The sequence below is a fragment of the Dama dama genome, chromosome 5 (assembly GCF_033118175.1).
Source record: "Dama dama isolate Ldn47 chromosome 5, ASM3311817v1, whole genome shotgun sequence".
In the NCBI taxonomy this organism is placed as follows: domain Eukaryota; kingdom Metazoa; phylum Chordata; class Mammalia; order Artiodactyla; family Cervidae; genus Dama; species Dama dama.
The window spans coordinates 94,616,707-94,633,353 of record NC_083685.1 but is presented as its reverse complement, the minus strand read 5'-3'; the positions used below and the strand labels follow the sequence as shown (position 1 = coordinate 94,633,353).

Below are 16,647 nucleotides of genomic sequence, written 5' to 3'. Positions count from 1 at the left end.
GACCTTCTTCTCAATTTCGTCCTTGTCCGCACTCCCTGCCCTGGCCTTAGCCTCAGCCCCAGATCAGTTTCTAGGCTCATGACCTCACCATTGGTTCCGTTCAGCTGTCTGCTTCCCCGGGGACAAGCCCTAAACTTGGCGACAGGCTGAGTGGAGGGGAGTCAAGCGGGTGGCAGGGAAGTTTCTCAGGCGTGAACCCCCCTAACCTGGCCCTCAGACAGGAGACGGAGTGAATGATGCCCCAGCCCTGAAGAAAGCAGAGATCGGCATTGCCATGGGCTCTGGCACGGCCGTGGCCAAGTCAGCGGCGGAGATGGTACTCTCAGACGACAACTTTGCCTCCATCGTGGCCGCAGTAGAGGAGGGCCGGGCCATCTACAGCAACATGAAGCAATTCATCCGCTACCTCATCTCCTCCAACGTTGGCGAGGTTGTCTGGTGAGGCCCTGTGTTCCATCCTCCCAGCCCTCTGGACCAGCTGTGGATCCCCAGGACAGGGAATATACCTGGTCTGGGATGAGGCGACAGGAAGAATGCCTGGTCCTGGGATGGGGCTGCAGGAATGACGGGACCCATGTCCTGCCCTGGAAGACTGGGGCCTTCCAGAGTCCCACCTCAGGGTGGGCAGGAACGGGGACACCCCATCATTCTCCAGAACCCCTGATGTACCTTAGTCCCCAGGGTGGTGCTGGAGAAATCCCCTGTCATCCCTCCAGCCATGACCTTCTTCCCACTTTCAGAGTCCTGCGAGATGGGAGAACTCACCTCACCTTTGGGCAGTAATATGTCCGTGTGTGTGTGTGCACATAGGGTGTGTGCCTGAGTGAGAGGTGTGTGTACACGTGTGCATGTGACTTCCTGTTCATCTTTGGGCATGAGTAGAAGCACTGAGGATTTGTGCCCGCATGTAATCGTGTACGCACTTCGGTTCACATGTGAGTGATGCCTGTGGCAAATGGTGAGCGCACGTTTTCCTGGCCGTGTAAGAATTATGCTTCTGTGCACGTCAGGGCAAGCGTGTCGATGTTTGCTTGTGTTTTGTGGGATTGTGTGTCCTACACTAGGTTTTTTGCACACATCTGTGAACAAATGTGTATCTGCTCAGGCACGCACTGTCCACATGTGTGTGTCTGTGTGTGTGTCTTAAAGAGAACTTGTGCCCTGTCCTCAATGGGAGAGGCCTAAAGGGCGGGTCTATCCAGGCCCCAGAGCTGGGACTGGGGGTTCAGGCCCAGCGTGAACAGAGTGTATGCACCCACTTCTCACTCATGTGCACACATCAGAACTAGCAAAGGGAGGTGGGGCTGCTGCAGAGACAGTGGGTGGCACTCTGGGCCTGGGGTGTGAGTAGCAGCTGGACCTTCCATTTGCTGGGGGCTCAAGCCCATGACTCTGGTTCCAGCATCTTCCTCACAGCCATCCTGGGCCTGCCCGAAGCCCTGATTCCTGTGCAGCTCCTCTGGGTGAACCTGGTGACCGATGGCCTACCTGCCACAGCCCTGGGCTTCAACCCACCAGACCTGGACATTATGGAGAAACGGCCCCGAAACCCTCGAGAGGCCCTCATCAGTGGCTGGCTCTTCTTCCGATATCTGGCTATTGGAGGTGAGTGGGGCCCCAGCTTTCATAGGGATTCCTGGAGTTTCCTAAAACCCTTGTATTAGTTATACTTACAAACTCCAGACCAGTAGGACTCAGCCTGGCTTATGTCAAGAGAAACTGTATGTGGACTCATGTAACTGAAAAGACTAGGTATGCTTCAGACATGGCTGGATCCAGCCCTCAGACTATCATTGGCATATTTTAGCTCTGCCTGAGCTTCATTCTCAAGCAGGTGCCCCTTGGGGTGGCAGGATGGTTGCCAGAGCTCCAGCCCTCAGACTTGCCCCATTATAATCCCGAATAAAGCAGAAGAAAGAGTCTTATCCTATTACTCCTGTAGAAATAGCATAAAATTCTCAGGCCTGTTCTCCACCCATGTTGGGTCACCTGCTTATCTCCTTGCCAATCACTGTGGCCAGGGATGGAGCAGATGCTGACTGCCCATCAGGGCCACTGCTGACCCCGAGGGTAGGTGCTATGTACTCAAGGGAGAGAGTGGTTCCCTGACAGAGATTCAGCGAATTATTGGGAAAGGGAAACAGATGCCAGAAAACCACAGGCGTCCGCTATAGCCGGTTTCTTCCCGCCCTCCCCACAGTGTACGTCGGCCTGGCCACAGTGGCTGCCGCCACCTGGTGGTTCCTGTATGATGCCGAGGGACCGCAGGTCACCTTCTACCAGCTGGTAAGCAAGGGATGGCCAGGGAGCCCACTGGGGTCATCTGAGAGGTAGAACTCGCAGCCCATGTTGTTGTTGGAGTTCCAGGAGAGAGGGAATCCAGAACCCCACGGGTGGCCAGTGGCTGTCCCTCCCCACCCCTGCACACCTATAGACACCCACCACTTAAGGAAACAAGCTCAGAAGCCACCAGAAGCCTCGAGACAGCAGCACAGCCCCCGAGCCAGAGAAGATGCTGCTCACTCCCCGTTTCATTCAGTTACAGGGGGCCTCAGGGCTTCACTGCCTGGAAGCCTCACCTTTATTGGGAAACTTCCCAAACATTGAGGGCTCAGTGATAGGAGCACCTGAATGGTGGAACTTTGGGCAGAGTGTCAGACTGAAGTGATCAATCGTGGAGGGAAGGAATCTGCCAGGCTTTTATAGCCAACCTGTCTCTTGGGGAAAGGACCCATTGACCTCTTGAAGTCCCCTGGCTGGCAGTTGCACACCACAGGCCTGGCTTAGTTCAGCCTAGCTCTGAAAACAAGCAAGGAGACGCCACCTCCATCCTGACCTCAACTGCTTTCTGTCCGTCTGTCCCTCTGTCTGAGCAGCCAACGCATCTCCTTTGCTTGAAAGAAACTTTGCGGCAATTCTGGCCAGGCCAGTTATGGGTTGCCGGTTTAAAGGAGAGAGCTGCCTGGATGTAGACTTTCCTTCCTCTGGTGTGCTTGCCTTTCTGTTTTCCTGTAGACAGAAGAGCTCAAGAGAGGGACCCTGACTTCCTGCCCCCGTCCTGGGTGTGTCAGGGAAATGCAGTCTTCCCCACCCCCGGGGGCAGTGTGAGGGCTCTTTCCGGGGTTCACAGCTCGGTGGAGGCAGCTGGGGGTGCTTTCTTTCTCCCACCAGCCCTCAAGCACATGGGGCTCCCCTCCTGGCAGCAGTGCAGAGCCTGGACCCAGACCCCATGCCAAAGGCTGGTGGCCCTCAGCCCTCGGCAGATGGATCAGACACCTGCCCCTGCAGCTCCTTTGGGGGCGGCAGGTGGAGAGTGGGGGTGTGCTGACCATCCTGCTACAGCCTTTCTCCTGTCCCATCACTATCACCATCCTTTGTGCTATGAACCCCAAATTTCCAGGGACCTCCCCCCATATCAACCTTCTAAGCAGTCCCATATAGCCAGCTGCATACCTCCTATGGGATATCCCACAGTCCCAGTGCACTCACCAAGGCCACAGTCAAAATCAGTTGCCTTTTTGCAAACAGTTCCCTCTTCTGCCATCTGCATCTCAGTTCCACCTCCTCCCTGGTCACCCCAGCCAGACCCTTGGAGTCCTGCTAGACACACACCCCATACCCACCACCAGTTAGTCCTCGGTCCCCCTGGGGCCCCCTTCACAACTGTCCTCAGGTCATTCCATTTCTCATTTATCCACTTGGTCAAGAAGCAGCTGTTAGGCCTGACTGGGCCAGGCACAAATTGCTGGAGCAGTGGCGGTGACTGAGTGGCAGAGTGTCTGCAGAGAGTGTCCCGTCTGGTGGGGGAGAGAGCCAGGGAAATGGGCGGTCACGTTTTAGGGTGAGCAGTGCTTCCGCAGAGAAAAGGCAGGAGGCTCTGGAACTTGGAAGTGGTCAAGAGTTAGACCTAAAGTAGAACTCTCAGCTGCAGGTGTTGGAATTTCAGGAGAGGTGCCTGGAGCCTCGCTAGCATTCCTGGAGGAATGCTGAATAAAGGCAAGAGAGTAGATCCTGGATCCCAGTTGCCCAGGTTCACACCCTGGTTCTATGACACACAAGCTGTGTGATTTGGAATAGGCGACTTAACCTCTCTGTTCATTTCTCCACCCATATAAAATGGGTAATAGACCCTGCCTCATAGGGCTATCCAGACGATTACCTGAGTCAGTATGTAGAACATGCCTAACCCAACACCTGGCACTCGGTAAGAGCTATGTAAATGTTAATGAAACCCAGAGGGCGGCTCACAGGTGAAGGCAAATGGCGAATAGGAAATAGCCAGGGAGGCCAAGGGAAGGAGTGGGGAGAACAGTAGCTTCACCCAAAGAAACAGGCCTGCCACCCCGCAGGGGAGGAGTGCTCACGATGAAACTGCGAGGCAGAAGTTCCAGCCCCTGAGCACCTTCTAATGAACAATGCAGGAGGCCACACTGCGGCCCCTGATCCAGGCACAATGCAGGTGCTCACTGCTGAAACCCAGAAGGTCGGAACTGGGCAGGGTGTTTTTGTTTTTGTATGGCTGTGATGGGGCTTCGTTGGTGTGTGTGGGCTTTCCCTAGTTGCGGTGAGCAGGGGTTACTCTTCATTGCAACGCATGGGCTTCTCATTGCCTTGGCTTCTCTTTTTGTGGAGCACAGGCTCTAGGGCACGTGGAATTCAGTTGTTCAGGACTTAGTTGCTCTGTGGCAGTTGGAATCTTCCAGGGATTGAACCTGTGTCCCCTTCATTGGCAGGCGGATTCTTACCCACTCTGCCAGCAGGGAAGTTCTGGGATGTTTATCTATTGAAACACCTCCATGTGATCCTATTCTCAGTGTCTTCCCTGGGCATGGGCATGGGGATGCAAGCACACATGGGCCCAAATGGGAGGTGTGTGCATGGCATTTGCGTGTACACGTTTGAGGAAAGTCCTTACCGTTAAGATCTGGAGGTGAGGCCTGATGGTGGTGACACAGCCCGAAAGAACATTTGTCCTCTTGGTCACTTGGGTGGTTTCAAAGTTTAGGACATTTTCTCTGCCCTGTGATCAGTGCCAAATAAAACTGTGCTCTTGTCCCAAATATTGGAGCTTGGTTTTTTTTTTTTTTGGAGAAATTCCCTCTGTTGATTTAAATAAGACTCTCCCTCTCTTTGTCAAGAGAGAAGTCTAGCCAAGCCATGGTCTTTTATCATTTTGCATCGTGCATGAGAGAGGAAAGAACCAGCAGTCTCTTCGGGCTGACGAAGTCGCTCTATCCGCTTTTATGCCATGTGGGGAATGAGGGATGGGTTTCCTGGGCAGGAGGTCAGGCTGCCGATCATTTTACAGATTTCTCTTTGAGGCTTATTTTCGTAGCACGTGGCCCCCATTTCTAAACTTTAATCTTAAAAGGATCACTGTTTCAGAGGAGATTCCAGGGGCCAGATGTTGGAGAACAGAGCTGTGTAATGGTTGTGAATGTTCATGTGAATTCCCATGGTGTGGAAGAGAACGAGACGGAATTCTCACGAGTGGCCTCAGTTCAGTATCTTGTTACAGCAGCTTCTGAGAGCAAGGTTCATGGGCAGGAAGAAAACTCCCCTGGGGCCGCAGGGGCAAGCGCCACCTCCCTTATCGAGTCCTGGGAGCTCCTTGTTCACTGTGGAGAAGCTGTAGCAAGCTTGTGTAGCAAGCTTGCACCTGACCATGCATGTGTTAGGCCTTGTTATGAGCGAAGGGCAGGTCTGGTAGAGCTCGATTTCAGTGGCAGAAATGAAGAGAGGTGTGAGTGGAATCTTATTTAATAAGGTGTGAATGGAATCTTATTTAATAATCATGACTAGGGCCCCAGTAGCCTCATCTTCTGGGCTTCCGAGGTGGCACTCGTGGTCAAGAACCTGCCTGCCAATATAGGAGACATGAGACTTGCGTTTGATCCCTGGGTCAGGAAGATACCCTGGAGGAGGGCATGGCAACCCATTCCAGTATCCTTGCCTGGAAAATCCCATGGACAGAGGAGCCTGGCTCCTACAGTCCACAGAGTCGCATCGCAAAGAGTTGGACATGACTGAATCGACTTAGCACGCATGCTCACAGCCTCATCTTCTATCAGCCAAAGGTGGATTCTATTCAAGTATAATTCTGCTGATCGATTTTCATATGCATTTACTTATTTGGCGTTAGTCACTCAGTCGTGTCTGACTCTTTGCGACCCCATGGACTGTAGCCCGCCAGGCTTCTCTGTCCATGGGGTTTTCCAGGCAAGAATACTGGAGTAGGTTGTCATTTCCTTCTCCAGGGGATCTTCCCAACCCAGGAATCGAACCCGGGTCTCCTGCATTGCAGGCAGATTCTTTACTCTCTGAGCCACTGGGGAAGCCCAACTTATTTGGTGACTTCAGTTAATCACTGCCTCCCCCAACCCCTGCACCTCTGATACTCAGGCCCTCACCCCCTGAGTCCAGGGCCCCCTGCCGTCCTCCCCAGCCTAATACCAGCTGCTCTCCCCTTTTCTGACCACAGCCCCACCCCAGAACATCTTGCCCTTCTCCCTGGCACAGTGCAGCCTCGGTCCCCATCCTGGGTGAGCGAGCACCCCTCCCTGGGTCCTCTCCACAGCAGCACTGGCTGTACTTTGTCCTCAGATGTGAGCTGAGGGTGGGCGGGGGAAGGGAGGCTTCCCCCTTCCCATGCCCTGGTCCCGCCTCTGACCACTCTTCTTTCTGCCTGCACCCCATCTCACCTGGGTGCCCTCAGAGGAACTTCCTGAAGTGCTCCGAGGACAACCCGCTCTTTGCCGGCATTGACTGCGAGGTCTTTGAGTCACGCTTCCCTACGACCATGGCTTTGTCTGTGCTGGTGACCATTGAGATGTGCAATGCCCTGAACAGGTGCGCTGGCAGAGGGGCCTGGAGCGGGGGCTGAGGGTCAGGAGGGGCCCAGGAGTGGCATTGGAGGTGTCCATAATTACAGTCTGAGGGTCAGAAGGGTCCAGAGGAGGATTCTGAGAGCCAGTGGGTGCTAGAATTGGGATCCAGACATGGTTGATGTCTGAGGAGATAGAAGGGCCAGGATTAGGTCTGAGGGTCAGAGAAAGGGGGTCCGAGCCCCAGGACTGGCCCCTGGGGGCTGAGTGGGCAATAGCCACACACCGCTTCTGGCTGCATTCCCAGAAACACTCCGGATTTTAAAGGACAATGCTAAAACAGACCAGCTCCTCCCTGCACCTCACTTGGGGGATGGGTGGGGACCAGAGCGGGGCCTGCCCACATCCTGGACTGAGGTGAGTGCCCCGTGTGCCCTCAACAGCGTCTCGGAGAACCAGTCACTGCTGCGGATGCCACCCTGGCTGAACCCCTGGCTGCTGGCGGCCGTGGCCATGTCCATGGCCCTGCACTTCCTCATTCTGCTTGTGCCGCCCCTGCCTGTGAGTCGCTGCCCAGCCCTGCTCCCCTCCTCCAGCTCCTGGGTCACAGGGCCCTAATTCTCCTCTGAGGCTGGGTCTTTCCAGGGCCTCTTTGTGATGGAAACTGCTGGGGGCTGTAATGGGGGAGAGGTCTGATGGTGCTCAGTGACCGCAGGTACCTGGATCCTGGCCAGCCAGATGTGTCCTCCACTTCAGGACATCCCCGCCCCAGACTTGGGGAACAGAACAGGTGGAGGGGAAGGAAAAAATAGAAGAAAAAAAAAAGAGGTCCCCCAAGGCTGGGGCAGGAGGAAAGATGATGCGCTTTCCCGATGCAGAATCCCTCCCACTTCCCACCGGGACAGGACTTGGTCCTGCGGGTGAGGGCCGGGGAGGGCACCTGGGGCAGAGGAGACCAAGTGGACACAGATCTGGAGGCGGGATGGGGACATCTTAGACGTGCTCGTGAAGAGTCCACTGTAGCCGGGGGGATGTGAAGCGGTGGATCTGGGGGGCTCTGGGCACTCCTTCCTTTAACCGAGATGCCCCCATCCCAGCTCATCTTCCAAGTGACCCCACTGAACGGGCGCCAGTGGGTGGCGGTGCTCCAGATATCGCTGCCTGTCATCCTGCTCGACGAGGCTTTCAAGTACCTCTCCCGGAAGCACATGGACGGTGAGTGGAGGCCCCAGACCCCCCCACCGGCTCGCCTCCAGCCCACCTCCCCACCTGCCTCTGCCCCCAGTCTGCAGTGAGTGTCAGCAGGGTCTTGCGCTGCCGGGGCCGGGGCCCTGGGCTCAGCGGGTGGCCGACAGGAGCACCGCTCAGGACCGGACCACTTCGCTCTCTTCGCTTGCTGCCAGCCCTGCCCAGTCCAGCCTGCTGTGCCCTCCTCTGGGTCTTCCCCTCTGACTTCTCTGAGCTGAGCCTGTCGCAATGCAGGCACTCTCAGGACGGCCTCCCAGACACAGACTGGGCAGCCGCTGACTGCCTCCTCTGGGACCCCAGAACACACTGGGTCGGCCTCCTTGGCATCACCTTGTGGGTGGGTGAAAGGGGCATTTTCTGAGTTCCCACCTCTGGGTCTGTCTAATCTCGGGCACAGAGGGCAGAAGGGCAGGATGGGGGTCAGTGTGTGGAGGGGCGGGCCAGGGCATGCTGTCCGTCTCTGCCCACCTCTGCCAGGGGCCCAGAGAGCAGGCATCTCTGAACCTCCTGAGGGCAGGGAGGTGGGATCATTCTTACTCTCTGAACTGCCCAGAGAGGGAGGAAGCCGGGGTGAGAAACTCCCTCTTCCTGGGACTTGGAGCCAAGGCCTTGGGTCTGTGGCCAGGCTGCTGGCCCATGTTAGGCCCAGAGATGACTGAGGCCTGCGGTGGAGCAGCTGGGTGGGTCCTTAAGGGCCACCTCTGGCAGGAATGTATCCCGGGCCCAGGGGGGGATGCCGGGGGTGGGGGTGGGGAAGGGCTATAAATAGATCACTGGTCTGGCATTCCACAGGGGCCAAGGCAATCAATCAGCCCCCATCTCCCATGGTGGCCCGCCCTCCTGGGCACTGCAAATATTTTGTCTTATTGAAAAAGCCAAAACAAGTCAGCTTGCACTCTCTGGGGAAGCTGGCCCACCCCAAGTCTGTCCACAGGGTGACCAGACATGGTGGGGGGAAAGGGGGGCTCAGCCAAGGGGGACAGTGGAGCTGGTGGGAGTGGGAGCCAAAGTGAGGCTCAAACCCACGGGTGCGGGCAGGGGAGCCAGACGCAGCATTGTGCCTGCTGCGGGGTTCTTTCTGGCCCACCCTCTGGACGCTCGAGAATCCCATGGACCGAGGGGCCTGGCGGGCTATAGTCCATAGGGTCGCAAAGAGTCGGACACAACTGAAGCGACTGAGCATGCTGGACGCTCCAGGGGAAGTGAAGGGGGTACTGGCTCTGTCATCTGAAACTCTATCTTCGGGACCCCCAACTCTGACTGGAGCGCGGAGTTGGGGGTGGTCTGCCCAGAAGGCTTGACCTTGGCCACACTCACTCACCTCCACAGTCAGGCCTCCTGGGGATGCGGGCAGCTCAGACAGCTTCACGTCTTCAAGAGCTTTCTTTGGGCAAGAGGTTCCACACATTTTCTCGAGAAAACTCCCAAGTGAGGACATTTCTCAGCCAAGGGGAGAAGCCTCTGTTTCCGGCACTGTTCCAGGGCTGGTTGCTGGATGATGGAGGATTCGGCCCAGGTTGGGGAGGGGAGGCCTCCAGCAGGACGGGACAGGGGAGGGAGCAGTCCCCATCAGGCCAGGGTTGGGGTGGTTTATAGAAGAGGTGGGGTTTGAGCAAAGGTTTGAAAGGGGAGGATTGAACTTGGCGGAGAAGGAGCTGGGCTCTTTAGTGGGGCTGGGGCTCAGAGTGCAGGGTACAGGGGTGAGGCCAGAGTGGGACAGGGGCCTCGAATATCAAGGTAAGGACCCTGGACATTGTCCTCAGGGAAGTGGAAGCCGCAGAAGGATGGAGGCATGGGATCACCATGGAGGGCAGATGGGAGACAAGGCTAGAGGTAGGGAGGCTGCTGGGGCCTGTAGAGCTGGTCTGGGAGGGGAGACACTGAGGCCCAGGGTGAGCTGGTCCCAGGCAATGCCTCCACCTCCACCAAAAACCTGAGATGTTGACTGTGGTCCCGGTGAGGCTTGGCTTGTGAGTGTGATGCTCGGCTGTCAGGAGTGGCGTGGGGCTGCAGGCTGGGCATCTGTGCCCACTTCAGAGAGATGGGGTGGAGTGTGCCTGCTGGCACCCAGACAGCTCTGCCCCGTGCGGCCGCAGTCCCTTGGGTCTCCTAAAGGCAGCCAGGGCAGGGATGAGACGGGAGACCCTGTTATGTTCCCAAGCCAGCCTGGCGGCCTTTTAGGGAAGTTTTGCAGAAGACTGATGCTCATGACTTCCCCACAACTTACGAGGAGTGTGTCCTGCAGAGGACTATTGGGGTTGCTGGGTCAGCCCCGGGGGGCTGCAGGGTGTCCTCTTGCCCCACCTCCTGGCTCTGCCCAGGTGCAGCTGAGCAGCTGTCAGGCGGAGGCCTGTGGGCTTCGCTGAGGGGGCCGGGAGGCCTGAAGAGATTGAGTGTGGACCGATCTGGGAGGGTTCAAGATGCAAGGTGGGCCTAGGGTTTATTCTGATGGCTGTTAGGGAGCCATGGAAGGGCGCAGTGGGCTGGGTCTGTAGCATGATGCCAGGGGCAAAAGGGTGTTGGTGAGAGGCCTTGAGTCAGCAGAGGACGAGAGATGGGCGAGATGTCAGGGTGGCCTTGGTTCCCGGACCTCATCCTGGTGGTTGGTGGTTCACCAAAGTGGAAACCAAGAGGAGAAGGTGCATCGGATGCTCTGGGGGTGTTGATGGAATACCTGGGGTGAAGGAAGCCCCGAGGATGCCCAGAGGGATGTAGCAGGGCTGGGGGCTGACCGAGAGATGCTGTGGGAGAGTGGGGCTCTCCCGGGAGAAGAGGAGGCCGGAAGGGGCCCAAAGGAGCCAGCCTGGATGTGTGCTCCCAAACGTACATCTTCACATGCTCTTGGGTTTTCTTCTAGAAGACAAGGACCAGAAGTGAGTGCGGGGAGCAGAGTGGAGTCCCCAGCGTGTACCTCAGAGTGAAGGTGCCCAAGCGTTCGCCTCCGCCCCCCCAGCCGCCTGCACACTCGCCTGCTTGCTCACTGGGCTCACCGCCAGGCCTGGCCTGGGGTCTCCGTTCCCACTCCCGCCTGCCTGGGGGCTCTGTGATTCAGGTCTCTGGGCTCTAGTCCAGGATCTGCAGCCTGCGAGGGGCCTGCCCGGAGGCCGGAGCTGGCCCGGAGCCCTCCTCCCCAGATCCACAAGCACACACGCTCACGCTCCCAGCACTTCCCTGCTTGGAGGCGGGGCATGCCCTTAGCGACCTGCAGGCGTGTCTACACTGATGGAGTTCTGGGAACCACTCTGATCTCACAGTTAGTGAGTGCCTGGTCTGGGGCCTGGTTGGCCCCAGGGTGAAGAGGGGACATCCGGACCCAGCCGTGCACACGAGGACAGACAGCCCCTTCCATTCCACACCGCTTCCTCGGAACCGACTCACGAGGGCTTGAGCCTGTTTCTGTTTATCCATGCAGGGAGCTGAAGACTCACAGAGAGGGCACGGTGGGGGAGGGGGGCTGAGCAGGGATCCCCCTTTCCTGGGAAATGGCCAGCCTGCCCGCCTCAGCTCCAGACTCAGGGTTCTCTGTTCCGAGCAAACGAAACACGCCATCTCTGCGTTGCCTGCCCTACCAAGCAGAGGATGGAGTTGCCTTCTGTGTTCCTGCCGCCTGAGACCCAAGACCTCCTTGGGATTGCTGAACACTGTGCCCTGCCACCCAGCCCAGGGCTCAGCCATCTCCAGCTGTGCATGGCCGGGTGGTCCTTGGCCTTAGTCTTTGCCCCTGCCCCTCTTCCCCAGCCCCGCACACCCATGAGCCAAAAGGGTGTCTAAGACACCTTAGACAGGTGTCATAGCTAAGAATGGCTGGTTATCAAGGGCACATTCCTTCCCTCCGTCCTTGCTGGAGGGACTCACGTGCACCTGCATCACCTCCCTGGAGGGAAGAGAGCGTTCGAGGGACACACATGTTTCTCTCCACTCATTTTTTGCCCCTCCGGCAAAGATTAGCTTGATACAGAAGAAGCAGTGAGCAATGACTGCGTCCTCGCCCCTCCTCGAGAGTGTACAGAGTGATTATTTTATATGTAAATCAAGACCCACATCCTGTCCTGGTCCCCAGAATCAAAAGCCCCCTCGGCCTGCCTTACAGACAAATGGGCTCAACATTCAGTGGCCTCTCCCCCTAGCCTTTGCCCTCCCTTCTCTTGAAAGTGAGAGAACCGAGTCTCCCTGTCTTAGTAGGGGAGGAGGGCGGTGAGGAGGGGCAGGGGCCTGTACCCACCTGCTGACCTGCAGTCTGCTACAGAAATAAAGGCCGGGTGTCTGGATCCGTGAGGGTCATCATTGTGTTTCCTGGGGAGGAAAGGCCGGGAGGGGTCCATGGGAAGCAGGACTGGGCCTGGAGCCTGAATATCAGGGGTCCCTTGTTCCCCACAGAGGTGACCACAGCCCCAGCTGTTCCATGGGTCCTGCCTCTCCCGCAGGTACTGTCTGTCTCTGGTCCTTACCAGCCCCACCCGAATGCATCCCCCCCAAGACTTCCTGAGGTTCACACTGTCCAGGGCCTCATGAGGCTGCTTGCCATGAACTGACTCGCCCAGACGGCCCTGCCCTCCGGGACCGGGGGCTCTGGGAAGGAAAGAGCCAGGGTCCCCTGCCTCCCTCGTTTTCTCCTTTGAAAGGAGGACTCACTGCCCTGGGATGGGGACTCGGGCCCTGCCCACAGGGCCAGAGGTGGGTCCAGCTCCATAACCAGTGGGCTTCAGTGCAGAGTGAAAATGTGGAGCCTCTTGTTCAAAGATTAGGAGCTTCTTTTCTTTCTTTTTTTGATGTGGGCCATATCTAAAGTCTTCATTGAGTTTGCCACATATTGCTTCTGTTTTGCACTTTTTGGTTTTATGGCCCTGAGGCATGTGGATCTTAGCTCCCCGACCAGGGCTCGAACCCACACCTCGCTCATTGGAAGACGAAGTCTTAACCACTGGACTACCAGGAAAGTCTCCAAGAATTTCTTAGCAGTGGCCACAGAGCAAGAAACCACACATGCAGTTCTCCTCTGAGTAAGAGGGCCCTGTGCAAAGCACGAATGGGGCATCCAGGAAGCTGGCCATGACCAGAGCAGGCAGTGCCCAGCTTTAGGAGATGCCAGGTTTTATCCAGGGGACAGGGTTTGACATACAGCTTGCAGCAGGATCTGGGAATGAACAGGTTTCCGCCTTGTACATGGTCCATCTCAGATCACAGAGCCTTTACATACACCTCATCTCGGGCGTCCTCAACCAGCTGTATGTGGTGGGCCAGGCAGGGCTCTGTCTGGCCTGATCATCTAACTGGCCCTCATCTTGACAGACAGGCAGTGAGTGGCCCTATGATGGGCCTGGGGGTCTGCTCAGGACACAGGCGGGCTCAGGGCTCCCGGCAGCCTCTGGGGCGCATGGCCAAGCCTGCTGTGCCTCTGCCCCCGCCCCTCAGGCCTGCCCAAGTCCGGCCTTGTCCAGCACACGGCATGGAGCCTGATGGGCCAAGACGGGGCGGCCAAGGTAAACAGAGGTTTCCTACCTCACGGGCGCGGGCCCAGGAGGGAATTCCGGGGAAAGCCCCGGCATCCTTCACTCTGGATCAGGGATGGCAGCCACCAAAATACCCGTTGCTTCCCCCTGCTCCCTCCAGAGGCCAGGATTTTGTGCTTCTGTGCCCCCAAACCCACTACACACCACATCTGGGAGGGAGGCCCACTGGGGCTGTGCTGGGAGAAGTGGAAGAGCAAACACAGAAAATGAAGACGTGTCCACACAAAGACCTGAATCCAAGGGTCCACAGCAGCTGTATTCACTGTGGCCCCAAACTAAAACAACCCAGACATCCATCGACGGGGAAGGATAAACAAACTGTGGTGTGTCCATGCAGTGGAAGAGCAACACCGACTCCTCCCAGCAATAAAAATCAGCACGCCCATCTCTGCAACAGAATGCATGACGCTGAAAACCCTGGTGCTGAGGAAAAGAAATCAGAACCAAAAGAGCCCATACTGAGCGACTCCAGCTCTGTGAAATTCTAGAAAAGGCAAAACAAATCTAGTAACAGAGCCACGGAGCTGGATTGGGAGCCGGGGAAGATTGACAGCAAAGGGGCAGGAGGAAGGTACAAGAGTGATGGACTGCAGGGGGCGGTGCGTTGCAGGCATTTGTCAAAATTCATCAAACTGTGACTAAAATGGGTATGTGTGATTGCATGTAAGGTAGCTCAGACAGTAAAGAATCCACCTGCAATGTAGGAAACCTGGGTTCCATCCCCATCGGGAAGATCCCCTGGAGGAGGGTGTGGCAATCCCCTCCAGTATTCTTGCCTGGAAAATCCCATGGACAGAGGAGCGTCTGGCTGCAGTCCATGGGTCACAAAGAGCTGGACACAATCGAGCTACTGAACAACAAGAACAACAAATTTATACCCTAATGCAGTTTGATTTAGAAGAAAGTGAAAAGAGGTGGGGGCCAGAGTGGGTAGTGGGTACGTGGTTGCTGTGGGTGTAGCATCTCCAGCATCAGCTTGACGTGGACCTCTGGGTGTGTGCCTGCAAAGTGTGCGGTGCAGGGGCCCAGGCCAGCCCCAAATCGCCCCACATTCCAGGGGCAGAAAGAGGCTGAAGGCCAAGGGGAAATGACCCCAAAGCATGGAGGAGAACCAGGGGCCTGTGATGCCTCGGACACAGGCAGAGGGGCTCCAGCCGGGTCATGGCCCATAGTTGGGGATAGAAGAGGCTGGAGAAGCCATGTAAGGTCCAGGTGATGGGGAGAAGCCAGCCTGGGGTCCCCTGCTGTGGCCTCCTCATGGATGCCCGCCCCCCCCCCCCCACATGTCCCCCAGACAGTCCAGTTAGACCAGCCCAGGGCCGTGTTCCAGCCGGTGTCTGAGAGGCTGAGGCACCAGGTGAGTCCCTAAGACACCTGAGACTGGCCCAGATGGTCTGGGGAGCTTGGGCTGAGCTCCTCTTCGGGCAGCAGTGTGGCCTCTGCAACCTTGGGACGCTGAATGGCCAAGAAGACTCTTTGGAGCCTGTGCGACCCCCCTGAGGGCCTGGGCTGGCCTTCAGGACAGGCACACAGGCCCTCTCCATGTTCACAGAGCCGCTAAATTTAGCCAGGCAGGGGAGGCCGTCCTGGGGCCGAGCACTTGGCAGCAATGCCTTGTCTCCCTACAAGGCCCGGCCCAGTGCCCGAGCCGGCCATCCGGCCTTTGGGCTTATAAGGCAGGTCTGGCGGCTCTCAAGGGCTGGAGTCTTGGGGTGGGCTCTGGGCCAAGATCTCAGACTTTGGGGAACCTCCTTCCTGGCCACCGGCAGACATGGGAGCTAGTCGCTGTGTGACGGTGGGCCAGGCACTCAACTTCCAGAGCCTCCGTGGCCTTACCTGTAAAATGCTGATTCTCCAAGCAGGGCTGCTATAAAGAAAAGCCCGCAGCATTCCAGCCTTCCCTCACCCCCCAAGATGTCTAGAACGAACAAAGATATCTGTCCCTGGGGATGCTGAAGCTGGGGCCAAGTGTAGGAAACCACAGCCCTCAATGCAAAGATGCATTTTAGAACCGGTGGAGGGACGTTGACTCTATCAGCTGCCTGTCTTACTCTGCAGAGTTATCCACAAGAAAAGGAATCTGGGGAAAGAAATAGAACTTCTTTTGTTTCTTTTTGTTTCTTCGGGGGTTATGATAACATCCCCAAATTAGACCGTTCTCCAGGGCGTCCTGTTTTCTGAGGGTCAGGGTCAGAACCGAGGCTGTAACAGGAGCTCATGTGTGTGCTCCAGGCAAATCTGTCTGTTCATGGGTCCATCTGTCCATTAGCAAGCCTGGCTCCTTGAGGGAGAGAGAGATGGAGGAGGAAGGGGAGAACATGGTGATGGTGTGAAAGGCACAAACACAGGTTGGAGAAGGTCTGCCTGACTTCCTTCCCTTCCTCCCTCCCTTCCTCCATCCGCCATCCTTTCCTCCTTCCTTTCTCATCTCCCTCTCTGCTCCCTTCCTTTCCCCCACCATGCCCCCTCATCCAGTCCCAGCAACCCTCCTGAGATGGTTCAGACTCGGTGTCAGCATCCACCACCCCACCTCCAGTTGCAAACAATTCACGTCCAGGGCCTGCTAGTCCAAGGACCATGAGGTCAGCTGGGAAGAGGACAGATCCTTTTGTCTAGGGGTCGAGACCAGGCCAAAGGGATGTGGCTACCACAGCTCTGTCCCCCAGCATCTCTGGATTTTCCTAGAAAAGCCCAGGAAGTGGTACTCACCAGGCCCTCTTGAAGGTAGCATCACTGAGCCTGAGACTGGCGGGCGCTCTGTGCAAGATGAGGGTGGTCTGTTTGATGGGGGGATTGGCGTAGGTGGGCTGGAAGGGGCTGCAGGCCTGCCCTCAGTTGGGGGGCCCCTTGCTGTCCAGAAGGCCGCTCTACCCAGACAAGAGGCTGGGATTCCCAGCCCTGGGGCCTGGCTCCAGGCCCAGAGTGATTTCCCAGTTACAGCCCCGCCAGGAAGAAGACTCCTATCAGACTTCAGGGTGGGGCAGCTTGGACAGGGCTGGGGGCGGGGCTGAGGGAACCCCTGCCTGGGCTGAGGGAGGGCCAGGGAGTCCTTCCTGCTTCTTGCG

The 16,647-nt window shown here is 57.1% G+C and overlaps 1 protein-coding gene across 4 annotated transcripts in view; it reads left to right on the top strand.

Annotated features, from left to right (window-relative positions):
- The window catches only part of ATP2A3 (ATPase sarcoplasmic/endoplasmic reticulum Ca2+ transporting 3), a 34,333-nt gene extending 21,993 nt beyond the window's left edge, over positions 1-12,340 (top strand). Inside the window, exons 15-22 of one of the 4 annotated variants that reach the window (XM_061143146.1) lie at positions 218-438; positions 1,403-1,605; positions 2,201-2,286; positions 6,716-6,849; positions 7,268-7,385; positions 7,922-8,039; positions 8,292-8,382; positions 10,930-12,340. In XM_061143146.1, the coding sequence (XP_060999129.1) occupies positions 218-438; positions 1,403-1,605; positions 2,201-2,286; positions 6,716-6,849; positions 7,268-7,385; positions 7,922-8,039; positions 8,292-8,382; positions 10,930-10,993 (1,035 nt within the window). In that variant the 3' untranslated portion in view covers positions 10,994-12,340. Of the gene's footprint in view, positions 1-217; positions 439-1,402; positions 1,606-2,200; positions 2,287-6,715; positions 6,850-7,267; positions 7,386-7,921; positions 8,040-8,291; positions 8,747-10,929 lie in introns of those variants that run through there. The other 3 variants (XM_061143145.1, XM_061143143.1, XM_061143147.1) reach the window with 3 other exon arrangements.
- The last annotated feature ends 4,307 nt before the right edge of the window (positions 12,341-16,647 follow it).